The sequence below is a fragment of the Lemur catta genome, chromosome 7 (genome assembly GCF_020740605.2).
Source record: "Lemur catta isolate mLemCat1 chromosome 7, mLemCat1.pri, whole genome shotgun sequence".
Taxonomy (NCBI): Eukaryota; Metazoa; Chordata; class Mammalia; order Primates; family Lemuridae; genus Lemur; species Lemur catta.
In genome coordinates, this window is record NC_059134.1 from 95,251,895 (window position 1) to 95,272,881 (window position 20,987).

At 35.7% G+C, this 20,987-nt stretch overlaps 2 protein-coding genes and 1 pseudogene across 2 annotated transcripts; all 3 read right to left on the reverse strand.

Annotated features, from left to right (window-relative positions):
- Positions 1 to 981: 981 nt before the first annotated feature.
- On the reverse strand, positions 982 to 1,917 carry LOC123641795 (olfactory receptor 4C15-like). The gene has a single exon (XM_045556732.1). The coding sequence runs from the start codon at positions 1,915 to 1,917 to the stop codon at positions 982 to 984; it is 936 nt and encodes a 311-aa protein (XP_045412688.1).
- Positions 1,918 to 16,347: 14,430 nt separating this feature from the next.
- On the reverse strand, positions 16,348 to 18,460 carry LOC123642105 (annotated as a pseudogene).
- Positions 18,461 to 18,484: 24 nt separating this feature from the next.
- LOC123641798 (olfactory receptor 4A15) lies at positions 18,485 to 19,411 on the reverse strand. Its single transcript, XM_045556733.1, has one exon. The coding sequence runs from the start codon at positions 19,409 to 19,411 to the stop codon at positions 18,485 to 18,487; it is 927 nt and encodes a 308-aa protein (XP_045412689.1).
- Positions 19,412 to 20,987: the final 1,576 nt, after the last annotated feature.

Genomic DNA, 20,987 nt, shown 5'->3' on the forward strand with positions numbered 1-20,987 from the left:
GTTTCCTCAGCATGTCTCCAGTACCTCATTTAGGTGATTCCTATATTGTGTCTGGCATGTCTAGTTGTTCACGGCAATAGTATTTTTGGCCACGAGTTATTGCATTACACCCAGGAGAAGAAGCCCACTTATATATTTTTATTATTGTTCATTTGTTAATTCAAAACATATATATTTACCACTTACTATGTGCTAGACTGTTTTAGGCATTGGTGATTTAACAGTAAAATGTTTTTTTTCCTAATCATCTGAATTTAAGATCCCACAGTAAAGTTTTGGAGAAAGATGAAAATCCTTACCCTTGTAAATATTAGTTTCTAGTGTATAAACAATAAATAAAATGCATAAACTGCATGACTTGCTAGGTAATGATAAGTGTTAGAGCGAAAAATTAAGCAGAAATGTAGGAAAAGGAGTCACAAAAAGTTAGTGGATGAGATTTGCTATATTGTGAGGTAGTCAGAAAATGCATTACTGAGAAGATACATTTGAATAATCAACCAAGGGAAGTGAGAGGGTAAGACATGCACATACATGGGGGAGGAATAATTGAGACATGGAGAATTATTTTACACAGTTTCTTAGGCAGGAATATGCCTGGGGTCATGTAAAGAGTTGACAGAAGTAATGGTTTGTAGGTTGTGATGGGGTTAAAGAATTGTTAGAATTGAGTACTGATAGAGAAAGCTTGAAATAATGGATATGTAATTGAAAATTTTTGATTATTAGATTCTAAGTAAATATAAATTTGAATGGTCTTAACATATATATATATATATATATATGTGGATATTGGGCTGTCAATTCAGAGTTGATGAGTGATCAGAGGGTAAACATATAATTTTTTGACCCTCCATTAATTATTTTTGTTATAACATTATGTTACCTTTTTCTGTAGAATGTATAGTCCATAAAGATTTTGTTCAAGAGTATTTTGATTTTTTTCTCTTAACCTTGATTTTATTAAAAGAGTTTAATAATTTATTTTCCATCAGGAACCACCATCAATCTCTTCCATACTTTCCTCATGGCATTTTTTACCTCCTTATTCCTGAAGGTATAAATCAGAGGATTGAACAAGGGAGTTAGGATGGTGTAAACTATTGCCACCATTTTGTCAGAGGAGAAAGTAGATGGAGGTCGTGAATATGTATAAATGCACGGGACAAAGAACAAAACCACAACAGCAATGTGAGATCCACAGGTGGACAGAGCTTTTTTCCGTCCTTCGGAACTATGAGTTCTCAGGGAGAACAAGATGATACCATAGGAGACAAGCAACAAGGAGAAGATTATGATGCAGAAGAAACCACTGTTGGCCAATGCAAAAAAGCCAAAGATGGGAATGTCGGTGCAGGCAAGCTCCAATAATGGATGCAAATCACACAAGAAGTGATCAATGACATTGGGACCACAGAAGGGCAAGTGGAAAGTAAAGAGAATTTGTATTGTGGAATGCGAGAAGCCCCCTGTCCAGGCCACCCCAATCAGAATGCCACAGAGCCTGCGGTTCATGATGGAAGAGTAATGCAAAGGTTTGCAAATGGCCACATACCGATCATAGGCCATGGCTGTGAGGACAATCACCTCTGCTCCACTAAGGAAGTGTGAAGCAAAAAGCTGTATCATGCAGCCTTCAAATGTGATGGTTTTCCTCTCAGAGAGGAAGTCCATGATCATCTTTGGCATTAAGGTGGAGGAGTAGCATGCATCTATGAAGGACAGGAAAGCCAAGAAGAAGTACATGGGGGACCCCAGTAGTGCAGGGTTGTTGAGGATGGTTACTAAAATTAGCGTGTTACTCCCGACTGTTGCAATGTAGACAGACAAAAATACAACAAATAATATTTTCTGAACAATTGGATTCTGTGAAAGCCCCAGAAGGACAAACTCAGTAACAAAGCTTTGGTTTTGCATGATTTTCAAGTAAAAGGTAAAACTTCCAACAGTGGTGATCATGTAGAATCTGTAGTCATGATAAAGAAAAAATGCTTCAGTTCGATTTATAGCATCATAGTGATCAATAAGGTGGCACATCTATATACAAAATTATCTTAGTGCTTGTGTTATCACTGCGAACACAAAACTCGAAATTGTTGAAGGTAGTAGTGAAAGGTGAGGCAGAATTGGGTTGGAGATAAATTATCAAATGCCTTAAGAAGCAGAGTTTCAATATGGGGTATGGAAAGCATCCACATATGGTAGAGAAGAGAAATAGTTTTCATCTCAAGTGCCAGCTATGATCATTTACTGGTGGCTTCCTGGAGTGAATTGTTGAGAAGCATTCTGAAGCCACCTCCAAGTTATGAGGATAAGAGGACTGTAATTTATTGGTGATGCCTGCCATTGGCATTGAATGGGAGCAGGGGTGACCAGCATGACATCCTAACCTGGAGACTGCCTCACCTACAAATAGAAGAAGAAATAGCTTGTAGTTTAAAAGTTTCTTGAAAATCATGCCTATTCCTCATATATTTCTTTGAATGTCTGAACTGTGTAGGGACTTTAAATGAATTATTTCATTCTTCATAAAAGAGAATGATCTTGGGAAAATACCAGGCTGTAACGTCATACATAACAAGTATGTACTGAGTTTATTTTTAATCTGTCATTTTAAAATGGGAAGTTTATAGAAATAATAATGCCAATTCCAGAGTGTTGTCATGGTAACTATGTGGAGTAAGATGGGTGTCAGGACCCACTGCCTAGAACACAGTTTCTGATAGGTCCTATTGTCCCTGTTTGATTGGTGGGAAACTCATGCTTAAAGAGGTAAAGTTCAAGCAAACAACAGATGCTTGATCTGGGGTTTGAAAACAGAACTTCTGGCTCCAGCACCCACTGGATCAACAGGGAAAGGAGTGGGATTTTTGTTTCAGCAAGAACTTCAGAGCATGGGTGACCTTTCTACAAGCACTTACATGTACAAATTGACAGACACCATATAGGCAAGGAATAGAACAAGTTGCTTATAAGACAGAGTCTTGAGGCTTTATTAATTATTTGCCAATTTTTTACAGAATATGGCCAGGTGTGATCAAGTGTAACTACTAAGGATATAGATGTTTCAAATTTATTTGATATTATTGTAAAGCAGCGTTGTGTGTATATAGTAATAGCTCACCTGCTCATCTTCCAGGATTATAGTGTGAATCATGTTTAAAAATGTGAAAATGTTGCTTATGATAAGGTGCCCTTATCAATTGTAGTTATTAGTACATCACTTACAAAGTCATCGACCTTACCCACAGAAAGCTTTGGAATGAGTCATCCAGATAATTATCCAACCTTAGACTTCATTTTCCTCAGGTAGACACAGCTTCACAGGATGAGTGGATCCTCATCTATACGTGTAACTGAAATGTATCAGTCAAATAGAACATATGTATGTCTGCAGGTGTTAATATTGTATATGTACACATATATGTTTTTGCTGAAAAATCGGTGAATAAAAGAAATATGGGATTTATTGTGAGGCTTACACATAAGGTGATTTTTCTTTTTGAATGCCACTTAGAGTTAACAGAAAGAATCAAATGTTAATAAAACTAACAAATGCACAATTGTGTATGTTAATATCTGTCCTTTGGCTTACTTTAAAACAACCATTTTCTTTATGTTTCTAGGGTCATTCTTGCTGATATCTGCATGCTGAACCCCATATCCAGTTAGAAGTTGTTGCCAAGAAAATAATAGTTCAACCAAACCCAGTAAGGTCATTGGATCAGTCAACGCACACTTATCAAAAAGCAAAAAATATCAATATATGACCCAACAGTGCTCAGTTTAGCCTAGGAACAAAACAGGAAAGACAATGTAGTGAACTGAGTAAGGACATTAGGGCCAGACTCACAGAGACCTGGGTTCAAATCCAGGATCTGCTACTGGGGTGGAGCATGTTATTTACAATTCTTCAAATTCTCAAAGCCTCAGTTGCCACTTCTGTAAATGGATGCAAGAATAATTTCTATTGATAGGGTTCTATTGAGAATCAGATAAGGCAACACACACAAAAACATTGATGCAGTAACAAGCATGGAAAGTCACAATGAGTGGCAAGAACAAGCTCTCAGAGTTGTTGACACAAAACAGAGGTTATAACATCTTCAGTCTTAATTCCTACTTTACCATGACCAACATGGTTTTTACTCATCCTTTTTTTAAGTTACAAATGTAATATATGGTGTTTGGTCAGTGTCAGTACTGAAATGATATTTATAATATGTACAATACTTTTAAACTTCCTTAGTAATTCCTGAACAAATTATTGTGGCTCTCAGACCCAGTAGCATCCACTTGTATTTCAGATAGCTTCATTGTACAAAACTTAATGGGTGCAGTGTGCACGGTCTGGGGGATGGACATGGTTCAAGCTCTGACTCGGTGGGACAGAAGCAATATATGCAACCTAAACATTTGTACCCCCATAATATGCTGAAATAAAAAAAATTAAAAAAATAAACAAACTTAATTGGATGTGTGGTGGAAAGGAAGTGAAGCTCTATATTAATCGAATAATTACATAATTCTTAATCTCTCCACTTCCTTTATCCAGGGTTTTCTAAGAGCAATACCATTTTAGATTTAAAATATTCATTAGATATATAGGACCCCTTCTTTTTGTCAGATGAAAGGGCTATTTTAAATGTTAAAACTTTGAAAATGGAAACTATAGTGTGCCCATTGTTTATGATCACAAGATTTATGATTTTAAATTGCTTAGAAGCTAATTGTCCAAAAGGCACTATGTTGTCCCAGATTGAATACTGGAGCAGAAAAAGGACAGAAATTGACAAATTAGTGCAATGTGAATAAAAAATGATATTTAGTTGATAGTAATATGTCAACGTTCATTTAATAGTCTGGACAAACATACACATGGTAATGTAAGATGGTAATAGTAAGGGAAACTAAGTGAGTAGTATACAGGAACTCTCCATGGTATCTTAGCAACTTTTCTGTTAATCTACAATTACTCCCAAGAAAAAGTTAATTAAAAACAAAAGAAATTGTTCAATTTGTGCTATTAAAAAGCTAGCAATCCCAGCTTCATCCTGCACTAGCCATGTGTCATTGAGAAAACCATGATGCCTCAGCCTCCTCTGCTGTAAAATAGTCACACTTGTTCAAGCTGCTTGACTCATGAAAGTAATACAGGCAATGATTATTAATGTGTTTCATAAAGTAGAAATCAAATATTGATGTCAGTATTATTTTTAAGTACAATTTCCCTACAGACATAAAGTGGTTTTGAAAATTGAATCAGTCATAAGAATATATGTATTTTACATCATGCTATTTTTCAATTATACCCATTCTAAAATTGCAATGAAACTGCTTTATGCATGTAATCCTTTTGAAAAAAATATTATTAAATAATTTCAGAATCATCAACATGTTTGTGTTTTTTATACGAGTAACCCCAACTCTGAAAATTTATCCTGAAGGCGAAATGAAATGAGGAAGTTTTATAATGAAAGATTGTGCCATGTGCATGTCATTTATAATAGTGAAACTTCAGAAACAACTAAAATATTCAATGATAGGAAGTTTATCTAAATGAGGCTATTAGAAATTAATATCACATGGTGGTTTAAATGAAACACTAATAATATGAGGATATAGAAGATGAAGCATCTTTGCAATATGAGTGAGAAAAACAGAATAAAAATTGTAATAACTCTGCTCATTTATACAGATATTTTAAATATAATTTTATAATCTAGAAGGAAACATAAAAATTATAGTGACTTTTTATTTCCAATGTATATATTATTATTAGGATATTTAAAATTAAACAAGTTTAAAACACACAATGGCATATTTTTTACCATCTACATAGTTTAGAACATGGAGGTGGAGATTGGCGATAATTCATTTGCAAAGATGGAACGAATGTGCTAACATTACACAAAATCTTACATTAAAATTATAAATCCTTGTGTACTGTTCATAAACAGCCATACCATGTGGTCAGCTCTCCCTGTCCTTTATGTACTCATTGTGATATTGATGTTAAATTCAAATTGTTCTATAGTTAGCAGCTTATTCTGCCCATATTTCTCCTAGAACCTACCATGGTCTTTCCTTTCCTGACAGCCACACCCTCAATAAGCTGAGGCTGCAGCTCAGATTGCTCAGGTCCACTCAAAGCATCTTTTACAGCTGTGACCTTGGGAAGTTGACCTCCTCATGCCCACTATCCACATTGCCTACTATTTCCTTCCAATCAGTTTCTGCAACAAAACTAAATCTAGCATCATTCATTCCCAAAACAATGGAATCTATTTCAAGGTTGAAATAGACATAACATTCAGAATTATAACAGGAATAAGTAGTAATGTTTATGTTATATTTCAAGCAGTAAATTTTAGATGTATTTTATGTACATATGTGAGCATTTCAGTCACATTTGCATACTTTTTTTTGGAATAAATATTGTTATTACAAAGAAAAAGAATAAATGAAAATCCTATTGTAATTATCCTCCCTGTTAAGTCCCTTAAATCCACCATATTTTTGATCCAGGATTATTATTCAGCAATAAAAGATTTATTCCATGCCTATCTAGCAAAGTATATTCCTTTCCCTGGAAATCTGAGAAATATGTTCTCCTCCAATTTCAGATTTTCGGATCCTTTCTGTCCCCTCAATGTTGCTCTATAAATTTACCTAAATCTTTCAACTTTTATAGTCTTACAGTTTCTAGAATTTGGAAATAAAAAACTTTCTCTGCTCCACTGGTGTCCTTCCTGATGGATGCCTGGACCTTCTTTTTTTTTGCACTGTCTCAGTGATTGAGCTCATTTTAAGGAAGGGCCAAAGACATGACAACTATCCCTAACTTACTTTCATTTTTCCTGAACAATGTTGAGGCAGGTACCTAATCTATCTGTAACCTCAAATGTGCTTAGGGAAAACAAAGTGGACATATTTAGTATCAGAAGACTGCACTCTGTGATAAGAGTCATGATTTCTTATACTTAATGTCCTTGCCTGTGCTATTTGTTAGGGTGTCATTGTGGAAATAGTAAATGCTGTATTCTTTTTTTTTTTTATTTCAGAGCATTACAGGGGTACAAACATTTTGGTTATAAGACACTTGCACTTGAATGTTTACAGCAGCAGAATTCACAATCTCAAAGATGTGGAAATAACCCAAATGCCCACCAATACATGAGTGGATTAATAAAATGTGGTATATGTGTACTATACAGTACTCCCCAGTCATAAAAAAAAAAATACTGAACTAATACTTTTTTACTAACCTGAATGGAACTGGAGACCACTCTGCTGTATTCTATATCAATAACTCTGTAAATGGCAGCACTTGAACTTACCATGTTACATCAGTGTTTAAGTAGCCTCAGAAAATTCTTCTTTTTAATCTGAAACATCAGGATGGGGAGAGCAACAGAGGATAAATGATAAATGATAATATTTCAGCAAGAATAAATAAAATGCTATTGGGGAAGAAGGACAAAAATACGCACTTGTTGCATTTCTAAGTTATTCAGATTTAACTTGAATATGAAAGGCTGAAGATAGATCTGAAGATATGATAGGTCTAATTTCATTAGACTTGAAGTAATTAGGAGCTCCTGCCACCCTCCCCCATTAAGCAAACAAGAATTTGCATTCTAACAGCTGTTGTTCATTGGACACCTTATGTATCAAGTGCTGTTCTATGGACTCCACATGTATTATTTTATTTGTTTCCACATCCTTTCAGCTTGGTAATGTTATTATCCTCCTTAAGTCTAAGAGCCAGAAATGTTATGTAACTAGCCCAAGTGTGCATAGTTCTTAAGTGATAGGCTCATGGATTACATTACACTTTATAGCCAGATTACAACACCCACACTTTGAAGCATTATGTCACAATTTGAAATCCTCTCTGAAAATGCAAAAATGTGAATTATAAACTCACCATTTATCCGTTCATTGAAAACTTTGGTGACGGTCATCTCCCATTTTCCATGGAGAAAAATGCATTTCATGGCTGGCCAAGACATGAAGGTTGTTTCCAACCCTTCCTTCTACATCTAAGAGAGACAGGAAGAGCATCTCTGCCAGAGGAGGTAGAGAATGTCCCTTGCTGATTACTAAGTGCCATCTTCTACATGGTTTAAGGAAAAATAAATAAACAAAAGTTTCACCGTGGTTTCCCATTGCAATTGAAAGACTTTTCCCTGAGAGGTCAGGAGTCTGTAGAATTGCTGCTCAGCTTCTCCCACAGGGTTTGGAAATTTCCCATGAGTATGATTTTCCAAATACAATTTTATGTGGATTGTCTTGCTCAAGTGGTTGGAAAACTTTTATGTCTCTGATGAATTAGAGAGTTTTTTTTTCCTTTTTTCTTTTTTAAGTTCTCCTGGGTTTCTTTTTGAAGATGCTTTCATTTTCCTTGATGTTCAGGACTAGGTCACTGTGTATACTGTGATGGAATATGTAGTGTCTCTGCAGAGTTAGGGCAATTGTACTTACTAAATAAAAGAGCCGAGTTCTGGGATAAGACAGCATCAATCCATAAGGACAATGTACATTGTTTTGGGACTAGGGTAGCAATGACTGTTTATTTAAGAGGAACAGTTTATGTGTAAGTATGCAAAGATTCATAGGTTAATCAAAATTTTCTTTTTTCCTCTCAGAAACTGATCTTGAGATTCCAAGACTTTAAAACTAAAAGCACCATTTGTAGAGATTAATGGATTTTTTCTCTATTTATTTTATTTGAGAAGAAGATATGTCATGTCTGTTTAAGAAAAAAATGTAGCATTGAGACTGAAACCTGAAGGACAACTTTAACTTAGCTCATCTGTCCCAGGAACCACACCAATTTATTGCCATATACAGTCTTCAAACATTTTACCCCACCTATTTATATGTCTATTTATATCCCACAGAAAAATGCAAAATTGAAGTGAGTTAAAGCCCAGAAACACCATCACATCAATTGTCTGTGGAATTAAGACAAATGTGTTATTTTCTTTTAAATGAAATTGTATATGTGTGTCCTGACACAGAAAGATCACCTTATATGGACCACAGTCCTAGTCAGGGTGGTATTTTATAAATATCACTCAGCAACAAGACTTCAGAAATTCATTTGGGGACCCTGGTTCTCATTTCAAGCCACAGTTAGCATCTTCTATTTCATTCTATGCCTTTTTTGGCTTATTATTTGTTTCTGTTAAAAGACAACTGTACTTATATGTTTATAGCAGCACAATTCACAATTGTAAAGATGCAGAAATAACCCAAGTGCCCATCCATACATGAGTGGATTAATAAAGCGTGGTATAAGTATACCATGGAGTACTACTCAGCCATAAAAAGTAATGGACTAATACTTCTTGTATTAACTTGGATGGAACTTGGGTCCATTCTTGTAAGTGAGGTATCAAGAGTGGAAAAAACAAACAGCACATGTATTCACCATTAAATTGGAACTAATTGATTAACACTTATGTGCACATATGGAAATAACATGCATCAGAAACAAAGCAGGAGGGAGGAAGGGGGAGGGGATGGGTAAATTCCCACCTAATGGGTACAATGCACACTATCTTGGGGATGGGAACACTTATAACTTTGACTCAAACAGTACTAAAGGAATTTATGTAACCAAAACTTTTGTGCCGCATAATATTCTGAAATATAAAAAAAGAATAAAAATAAAAGACACACAAAAAAGACAAAGTAGGGCAGATAATAGAAGAAATATTATTTTTGTATTATTGTGAAAAAAATAGGCTTAATTTTTTTTTCAAATTTACATCAGAAAACAGAAAGAGACAGAGAGAGCCAGAGCCAAGGAGGAGAATCAGCTGGTAGGGGCTTAGTAATTTGCCCTTCCAGAATTTATCCAATATTCTACTCATCCTACTGATTAAAATTCCATTTTCAACATTTATTAAATTACAAAATTTATACTAAGTTTCCAAAGATAGATGTCTCAATTTCTGGGCAAATTCTTCTGTAACTTATAATTTTTTGTTACTCAGCCCTTACCAAAACTTTTACAAACTGAAGTCTTAAGAAATGTTCTGCTATCCATTGGGTCTAGTCTGCCATCTTTATGCTTCTCATATTCTCTAATTACCAAAGGCTAGTATTCAACACAGGCCCACATCCACGTACATTTGAGCATTGGCTTATCAATTTATGTGAAAAAGTGTTTTGTCATTGGGGAGGAAGGGATGGGCAGGTATTAATTCATCACAAAATTATTATCTGTAATATTAAGACCTCTCCTGGGGTATGCAGAGTCTGTCTAATATTTTTTTACTGTAGTTCTGTTTACATAATCAATTTGATGTAAAAAATAAACAATTTGAAGAGTAATGAGTCAGTTTCAGATGTAGTGATTTATTGATTGAGATTTACAACTGTGAGCAGAAAGGAGGCACCTAGGCATTTGTGTGGTGTCCAATCTGTCTTTCTATTCAGGTCCAGAAACTATCTCTCCTTGTTGTCCTCAGATTCTGCTTCTGTTGAAATAATGACTCTGCAATTCCTTAGTACTATTCATTTAATGGTATTTTCCTTCATTAGTCATAATGCTTTATTTTTTATTGGGCTTCCCATGAATACTGGCTTCTAGTGACTCTCTCAAAGATACTCTCTTAATAATGATCACAGAGACAAATCTGATGAATAAAGTATACAGGAAAATGTGAGTAATTCTTTTCTTGTTCATGTCAAATCTCTCTTCCACTCACCACCAGGAGGGAGGATAGATGAAACATCAGACTGAGGATAAAGAAAAGTGATTCGACTCATGCAAGTCATGTCCCTTGTCACAGATGGCTTAAGACCAACACAGAAGCACAAAGTGTTACCATATCCAATGGAATTAAGAGAGAATGCCAATTAGGATCAAATATTGGAGCAGGGGATACCGAGATAAAAGTAGGGAAAGTAGGTGAGAGGCAACCAAAATAATCCAGGTGAAAGATGATGGCAGCTTGGAACTAGGTGACAACTCTAGAGTGACTAGAAGTGATTGAATTTGGGATATACATGAAGGTTGAGTCAGTAGGATTTCCTAATAGACTGGATATGGGGTATGAGATACAGAGATCAAATGTGTCATCAGCTGAGCTAGCAAGTGTTGTGAGAGAGTAGGTTTGGAAACGGGGGCAGAACCAAGAGTATATGTTTAGACTTGTTTGGTATAAGAAATTTATTAGTCATTCAGGTGGCAGTGGCGTGAAAGAATTTGGATTTCCAGATCTTAACCTCAAAAAAATCTGGGCTGGAGATATTAATTTGAGAATCTTGGTCATGTTAGGAGAGTATGTCCATGAAAACTGGGTTAAAACTTGCTACTGGATTTCATAAAATGAGAAACAATCAATGAGTATAGAATTTAACGATACAGGGGTCATTGGTGTCCTAGACAGCAATTTACTAGTTTAATAACATGTCTGAGAATGTGTGGTGTGTAAGGAAGTTCCCTATCCATAATCAAGGAGACAAAATGAGCACATATGAAACAATGCATTTATGATACAAGTTCCAGCATGGAAAAATATCAGTATGCTCCACAGATTTCAAAGAATATGAAATTAGCTAGATCTGGACATGAGAGAGAGTTTAGAAAATTCTAAATTTATAAATTTGCTACATATAAAATGAGCAAGAAGGGCAACAGCATTAGCAAGGCATGAAGACAGAAAAGCAAGGTGTACATAGTTGAAACCTATGGACTTTGACATCACAAAAACTTAGATTATGTGACAGATCTTCCCAGGATGTAATTAACTAGAGGATAGACACTCTCGTAATCTCAGTTGCTTTTCTCAGAGTACATATTAAACATATTAAATGCCTAGCATTATGGTTTAAATTTTAATGTTTAAACTCATAGATATTAAAATATAATAATATAGTAACTTAAATTATATTTAAATATTTATTAAACATTGTAATGTTTTTCATGTTGCTTATATCTCATAAAGTTAGTCACATACACCCCTACTGGCTCTATGTGCAAGATGCCTTGTGTACATGCACCCAAGTAGACTGGCAATAAGAGATATCTTTACCCGGGTAATATTCCTGATTTTCCACATTACAGTGAGTTCTTACGTCTGAGTAGCGATTACATGACAGACAACCTTTCTGTGCCCAGTTTCATTTTCTACAAAATGCAAAACTAATGTTACCTATCTCCAAATGTTTTTGTAAGGATTAAATGGTTTTATCAATGTAAAAGGCTTAGATCAGTATCCCCATTTCTTTTCCCAGGACGTGGAGAATGATACTGAGCACAAACTACCTTCAAACCGGCCCCCGACCTTTGCATGGATCCCACAGACATGTGCTTATGAACACTGCTACTAAGTGCTCACCTGGTCAGCAGGATATCAGCTTAATACTCCGCAACACACAGCAGGATGTAACATTTTGAATTGACTTTAAAAGACAAGTCTTCCAAAACCATTTCCTAGAACAGCCTGCAGTTCTAACCAAAAGCAAAATCGGCTAAATAAAACATAAGGATTTTCACTGTTATTTTTATAAATTAGGAAAGTAAAGCACAGCCCATGAAAAATTTCATATATATAGTGACAAAAAGTTAAAGTCAAAGGATTGCTGCCAACCATAAGCACTAGTGATGGATAAAATTAGCTTGATTTAATCATTATGCAATTATACATACCTGAAAACATCACACTGTAGCCCATACATATATATAAATATTGTCAATTAAAAATTAAAAAATAAAAAACACTTTAGCACATAGTCTTTAGAAGGTCATTTGTATATATATTTTATATGTACAGTCATTTATGTATTTTACTTTATATAAAAGTATAGAAAATATGATGAATAAAATTTCATTTTTATTTCTTTCAGTGACAGGGTCTCACTGTGTCACCCAGGCTGGATTGCAGTGGCATGATCATAGCTCACTGGGCTCAAACAATCCTCCTACCTCAGCCCCCTCAGCAGCTAGGACTATAGGCACATGCCACCACACCTGTCTCATTATTTTCTTCTTTTCTTTTCTTTCTTTCTTTTTATTTTTTTTGCAGAGATGGGGTATTGCTGTGTTGTCCAGGCTGGTAACAAACTCCTGGGCTCAAGTGATCCTTTCTCCTTGGCCTCCCAAAATGCTGGAATTATTGGCCTGAGCCACTGCAACCAGTCTGAAATTCTAATCTAATAGTTTCATGGGCATTATCTCATGAGAGAATTTATAAATTTCTTTCTTTTGAATTGCCACATATTATACCATTTTATGGTTGCATCATAATTCCTTTAACCAGCCTATTTTTGCTTGACATTTATGCTGTTTCCAATATGCTGCCATACAAAATGATGCTGCAATGCACATTACTTTACAGACATCTTTACTCACAGATTTTTTTTTTTAATTTCAGAATATTATGGGGGTACAAACATTTTGGTCACATAAATTGCCTTTGCACTGGCCCAGACAAAGCTACAAGGGTGTCCATTGTCTAGACAGCACATACCATACCTGTTAGGTATGAATTTACCCATCCCCTCCTCCCCACTCCCACCTGCCCCATCCCAGATGAATGTTATTTCTATATGTGCACATAAGTGTTGATCCATCAGTTACAATATAATGGTGAGCACTTGTCTTTGTTTTTCCATTCTTTTGATACTTCATTTAGAAGAATGGGTTCCAGTTCCATCCAGATTAGTACAAGAGGTATTAGTTCATCACTTTTTATAGCTGAGCAGTATACCATAGTATGGTATACCTATACCACATTTTATTAATCCACTCATGTATTGAGAGGAAATTGGGTTGTTTCAATGTCTTTGCACTGATTTAAATATTTGTTGGAGAAATTCCTAGAAATGTCATCATGAAGTAAAAACAATTCACATGCTTAATAAAAACAAAAATCTGTACCAGATTTTATTCCCATCTGTAGTATATTAAAGAGTAATTGTCCACACAGACTTACTAATACTAAATATTATCAGTCTTGATTATATGTACCAAATGATAAGGTGAAAAATTTTAATTTACCTTAATTCAGTTATTCATAAAATTGTGTGATAGCAGAAACAATATGTGTATTATCGATCTTAAGATAAATCTAAATTAAAATCAGAATAAGATCTATATAGAAATATGCCTATATACAGTTATCCATATCATGGTAATGATAATTTTAAAAATCTTTCCTAGTATTACCGGTTTATATAATTCATAAAAAGTATATATTTTGGCTTCTTTTATGTATTTATTTTTTTAATTTCAGAATATTGTGCACCACCCGAATCAAAGCTACAAATATGCCCATTCCCCAGACAATGCACACTGCACCCATTAGGTGTGAATTTACCGATCCCCTCCAACCCCTCACCTCCTTGATCCCCGATGAATGTTAGAGTTTCTAATGATTTTAACAAAACATTGAAAACACATGTGCCAAATGTCTCAGGACTTAAATAAGAAACAACCTTTGTGGTTGGCAGAGGAACTTAAATTTCATTTCCATAGGAAAAGTTGCGTAAAATGATAGCCAACTAAGCTGTTTACAAAATCATTCATGGGACTGTGCCTGCCATTTGGCTGTATTTTGAGCTTAAATTCCACCTTTTAGAAGAAACATCGTTAATAAGATGTTCTCCTTTGGGTAATGGACCTGGGCTATAAGAGGGCAAAGCGCCCTTTTCAAACAGCACAGAATTCCACAATGTGCAGACTTACATCATTCCAACCGCATCCCTTTGAGGCTGTGTCTCTAATGACTGAGGAGCTCATCACAGTACCATGGAATTCCCATCCACCCTGCAGTGATTGGGTTTTCCCAGGGGCAGAGCTCCACTGGAGCCAGGCCAAGCTGATGCACCACAAGCACAAATCCAGATCATGGTCTTATCCATTCAAAGATTTGTTGCACAGCTAAGCTCTGTTCTTCAGTGACACATGATCCCACTGCCTGATCACACAGAGGAAGAAAAGGGACTGGTACTCATTTTGGCCACCTAGAAATATCAGTACTGAGTTTTTCTGACATGTAGTCTGGTGCTCCCTTCACCTTTCAGAGGATTATCAAAAATCGTGTCATCCAGCTACAGGGTAGCTGCCGTTACTAAGGATTAAAAAATGGACCTCAGCCAGAAAAAAATAAAAACTAAATTACTTCTCACTCCATGATACTTAAATAACATGTTTTCAATTTAGAAATATTATAAGTCACATAAGTGGTTTACTTGAGAAATATTTCCTTTGGTTTACCATGGAGTAATGATTCCCAATTTCTTTCCATATACCTTACAAACCATTTCCTAAAGCAGTTTTCAAAGAGGATACCAGATTCAAGAACTAAATGTACAACCATATTTTTAATAGTGAAACTATTTTACGGATAAAATTTAGTATTTGTGTTGTAAAAAAATTCATTTAATCGCCACTGATAATTTTTAATCTAATAAATTGTCACTTTTCTAACATGTAATCAAACATATTTTATATACTAAATCATAATTAAATATTAGTCCCAATATATTCTATAGTGAAAATATCATAGCATATGGAGTAAGCACATTTGGGATCAAGGATTATGTACATATTCTGTGATTTATTAATAGTTATTTAACCTGTTGATCCTCCATATTTCTGTAAAATAGGAACATTAGGTGTTGGTTTTATAAAGTTGTTGTAATCATGTGAGTATCTTTAAAAATTTCTCATAGGTTTAATACAATTAATTTTTCTAATCACTGACAACTTTTACTCAGTAGAAGAAACCCAATACAGTTTTAATTACAAGATATATCAAGTGTGTGCCAAGAGAGTATTGGCAAGGTCTTCTTTCTAAATTATAATATTAATATATTCCACACTGTCCTAGATACCAGTAGACAATACTGCTTAAATATAGTGGCACATTATACAACTCTGCATTTAGAAGAGAAATTTTTTTATTTGCTGAAAAAAAAAAATAGGGATTCTCATCTAAATGTTCCCTTTTTTCTGATACCTTTTGATATGTTTGTTTTTTTTTATTTCAGCATATTATGTGGGTACAAAAGTTTAGGTTACGTATATTGCCCTTTCCTCCCCCTCCCCCCACCGAGTCAGAGCTTCAAGCGTGATATGTTTGAAAGAGCATCAAATTTGGATCTAGATCAATGCAGATCGGAACATGAGATCAATTTCTGACATTGGGCTGGCAACTTAACTTTTTTGAATTTTATTTCCTTCATCTGTAAAATTGAATAATCATAATACTATCTACTTTGCAAAAGTGCTGTGAGAGTTGAGTAAGAGGTGAGGAAAAGGCTTTAAAGTAATGAAATATAAAATTGAAAAGATCATGATGGAAATACAATCTTCATATTAGATCATTTATTATCTGAAATTGCATTCCTGTTTAATAACATTCTGAATGCATTTTTTATCTGTGCATTTCTTACTGCGTAGATAACCGGATGTAACATGGGAGTGACAAGAGTATGAAACACTGCTATGGCTTTATCCATGGGAAAGGTGGATACTGGTTGCAGATACATAAAAATATGGGCACAAAGAATAAAATAACAACTGTGATGTAGGAGCCACAGGTAGAAAGAGCATTTTTCCTCCCTACAGAGCTGTGAGTCTTCAAGGAGCACAGGATGACTACATGTGATATCAACAATGACACAAAGGTGATCACAGGGATTAGCCCACCATTGGCAGCAACCAGGAGACCAACAAGGAAAGTGGCAGTTGTATCAGGGGGAAAATGTGTCAGGGGGAAAATGTATTAGGGGGAAAATGTGACACATGAAGTGATCCTTGATGTTGGGACCACAGAATAGGAGCCAGAAAGTAACTAAAATCTGCCCAATAGAGTGGAGAAAACTACTGTCCAACACCCCCCAACCAGGAGGCAGCACATGCGATGGCTCATCATGGTCACATAGTGCAGAGGTCTACAGGTAGCCACGTAGTGGTCATAGGCCATGACCACCAGGAGGACAATCTCTGAAGCACCTAAGAAATGTTCAACAAAGAGCTGTGTCATGTAGCCATTGAAGGAGATAGCTTTTGTCTCAGAGAGCAAGTCAGCTGGCATTTTAGGGATTATGGAAGAGGAATAGCATGCATCTATCAAAGATAAGAAAACCAGGAAGAAATACATTGGGGAGTCCAAAGTCTGGCTATAGATTATGGTAACCACAATGAGCAGGTTTCCCACGACTGTGACAATGTAGGTGATAAGTAACACCAAAAATAGAATTCTCTGCGTTTGAGGATTCAGTGTCAGACCCATGAGAATGAATCCAGTCACATTCATTCTGATTTCTTTTATTTCAATGCTGATGGCAAATTCAGAAGTGGTGGATTAACCTGCAAAAAGAAAATTCTTAATGGAAAAGGCACTATCTATTTTGGGTTTTCAGATAAGCCAAAGCCATTTTAACAACAGAAATTATTTTCTTTCATGGGATACCAGAAGAGAAGAAACATGCTTTTCTTTTTCTATTTTAAAGAAGGAAATGAGAATTAATCTTTGAAGCTCTCTAATTTAGCTTCTTTTGAGGATACTGAATTCCCAATTGCTGTTGGACATCCAGGCAGAGAGAACTCACCTGTAAAAATTCTGACTCCTTCTCAGCCAGTAAAAAATGTTAGAAAACTCCTCCTTAAATGTATTTTGAAAAACTCTTTTAGAACTCTTGGTTTGGATTCTGCGCACTGTTGATATACAGATTAATTCTAATTCAGCCCCCTCCCTTGTTCTATTTAAATGCTCTTTAAATAAGCTTCAGAGAAGAGGGCTCTGTCTGTCTTGTCCTTTTCATGCCCAGTACTTGGTTCAGTGTCTGACTCACAAAGGTATTCAATAAATATTGATTGAGTAAACAAATAAGTCAGAAGACTCTACTTATTGCCTGTGTTTTCTTTTTTATGGGTAACTCCAAAATGGGGTGTTCACAACCAATAGTTTTGGAAAGTAAACTCTGTATAATGCTTTCACCCTTTGGATCTACTCTCATTCTTTTCCACCTCGGTTGGTTGTTTTTCAAGGTCAGCTTTAACCAGCTGCCTTACCTCTGGGCAACAGGTGAATGCTAGTGATCAGGAAGGGGAGGAAAGGATGACAGGGTATTTATTTGGTTGGTTCCCTCCTTTGGCTTGTCAGTGGCTTGAGTGCCTTTAAGACTCCAGCTCTTTGGGAAGAAAAAAGAAAAATTTAAGTATTTTTTTTAAAATAAGAACTTGAAATAAAAATAAAAACTGTTGTGCACCAATGAATCTTAACACAGTATGATTGCATAAACATTAAAAGGGATTAATTAAACCTATGCAATTCTCTTGGTCTCTAAGGGGTATAGCATATTTAATTTCAATAAATGTTAATTTATATAGCTGTTTCAGAATAAATAGGCTAAATAACCAAAAAGAATAACAAAATGGAGTAACTGATAGTGAAAGTATTCCTTGCTTCTGTGAAAAAATGAATGTCATGTTCTGCCATTAGGGATACAGCCCTCATCCAACTAAGGTCACATTTTTACTCCACAGTTTCCTCATGGCATTTTTCATTTCTGCATTCCTCAGGGTGTAGATTAGGGGGTTCAGCATGGGAGTTATGAAAGTTAAAAACACAGTCATGAATTTATCAATGGGAAGGGTAGAACTGGGCCTTGCATATAGGAAGATACAGGGGACAAAAAATAAAATGACCACAGTGATGTGGGACGCACAGGTGTAGAAGGCTTTGCGTTTCCCTTCCAAACTCCGAGCCTTCAGAGAGTGTAATATGACCCCGTAAGAAAGGAGGAGAATGAAGAAAGTGACAGTACAAATGGCCCCTCCATTAGCAATCATGGAAAGTCCAATGAGGTAGGTATTGGTGCAAGCAAGTTCCAACAAGGGATACATATCACACACGAAGTTGTCAATGACATTGGGGCCGCAGAAAGGGAGCTGATAAATAAAAATAAATTGAGCTAGTGAATGAAGAAAGCCTCCAATCCAGGCCACCAACAGCATGAGAACACACACCCGCGGATTCATGATGATCAAATAATGAAGCGGTTTACAGATGGCCACGTAGCGGTCATAGGCCATCACCACCAAAAGAATGACTTCTGCACCAGCAAATAAATGATCTATAAACACTTGAGTCATACAAGCCTGAAAGGAAATGGTCATTTTCTCAGAAAGCAAGTCCGTGATCATTTTGGGAGCAATGGCAGTCGAATAAACAGTATCTATAAATGATAAATAAGCCAGAAAAAAGTACATGGGGGAACCCAGGGACTGGCTGGCTGCGATGGTCACTACAATGAGCAGGTTGCCCAGAACCGTCACAATGTAGATGAGTAAGAACACGACAAACAGAACTTTCCGCCCCTCAGGGTTCTGTGTGAGCCCCAGGAGGATAAATTCAGTCACATTGTTCCTCTTTCCCATGTTCTTCTAAAGGTATTGAACTCAGGTGTCAGAGCCTGCAAACAAAAGGGCGGATGATGAATTTGAGATGATCACAAGCTGCATGTCAAAAGTGTAAAGCCTTAGTCAACAGTGTTCCCCACAGGGCCTCACACAGGGCAGCTCATTAGAAAATACGTGTGTGGAACGTCCTTCCTCAACTACCGTCTTCATTTTCACAAATTTCTTGCTTCAGCTGCAGTGATGAGACTTCAGCATTGTAACTGGAAGGTATATAGGAGCAGATATATCTGAGATGATCTACTCAAATCAGGACGGCTGCTTTCTCCAGAGTATCTCTCATAAATACTACATTTTTGATATTGTGTTTTTTTCTTGAGGGTTTCTTGGCTCTTTAAAATCTACCATGCAAACAATCTCATATGTTTGGGCTTTACAGATATAAAGTAATACCTAGTACATGGAACATAAAATTATAGACTGATGTTCGGATATTTGCCTTTCTGAAATTTTTTACTATCATCTCAAATAGCTCCCGTCATCTAGGAATAACTCCTTCACAGCAATGAAAAAACTAGGCACATTGTGAGTACTCATTGAATACTTACTATAATTAAAGTGAATTTCAAAGCTCATGAGAGAGCAAGTGATTGGAGATAGTTGTACCAAATTCTTACCAGCCATGAAAGTCCAACGAAGGCAGTGTTTTGTTTTAAAACACACACACACACACACACACACACATCACACACACACAAAACCACACACACACACACACACACACACACACTGAACTGCCATTTATTGCAATCTAGTCTATTTAAGGAAAAAAAATTGATAAGACAACTCAAAGTGGATGGGCACTGTACACAAATTTTTCCCACTTTTAAATTTTGTTTGGAATTCATTATTTTTTAACCGTGATCAATTCAGAATGTCAAAAATAAAGATTTTTGGAAAAATCGTGGTATAGTAGAAATAATGCTCAAAATCTGGAAATATTGATTTTGATGTTAGGGAACTTGGGAAAATCATGTCCTGCCTTATGTTCCTTATTGGAAATGTAACAATTTTTCTAGATAAAATTTCTGTGTTCTTATCATTGATAAATTTATCATAAATTACATGATGTCATTTATGCTGGTAGATCATTTTTTACTAATCGTTATGATTTAGCATATGCTAAAGGTTATTTGATTTTCTAAAATAATTAATACATGAGTTATTTTGTTCATTAGTTCTTGGCTGAGTTGATACTGAATACAAGACTGAACAAAGTAAATAAACTGCTGGGTCTTTCAGATGTGAAACAGGGTCAATTTTATGTATAACACGTGCAACTTTGTATTAACATAATTATTTTAAATGTGCTCCATTCTAGTGTTTACTTTTGTTGATGGTCATTTGTGAGGGTCAGGAGATCATTCTATCCTTTGTGCCTCTAGGTGAGCCAAGTTGCACTCAAGCATGAGAGGGGGAACAAAAGTGTGGACAGAAGGAAAGTAAGAGATAACTGAGAAAAGGCAGATAGAAACCAGCAAAGGCCATAAACTAAATGAAACAGGCTATAAAATGGCCAAGCATTTTTGTTGCGGGG

Bases quoted from the DNA above. Each gene is read 5' to 3' on its own strand.
- LOC123641798 (XM_045556733.1), bottom strand. From the start codon at position 19,411: ATGGGAAAGAGGAACAATGTGACTGAATTTATCCTCCTGGGGCTCACA.
- LOC123641795 (XM_045556732.1), bottom strand. From the start codon at position 1,917: ATGCAAAACCAAAGCTTTGTTACTGAGTTTGTCCTTCTGGGGCTTTCA.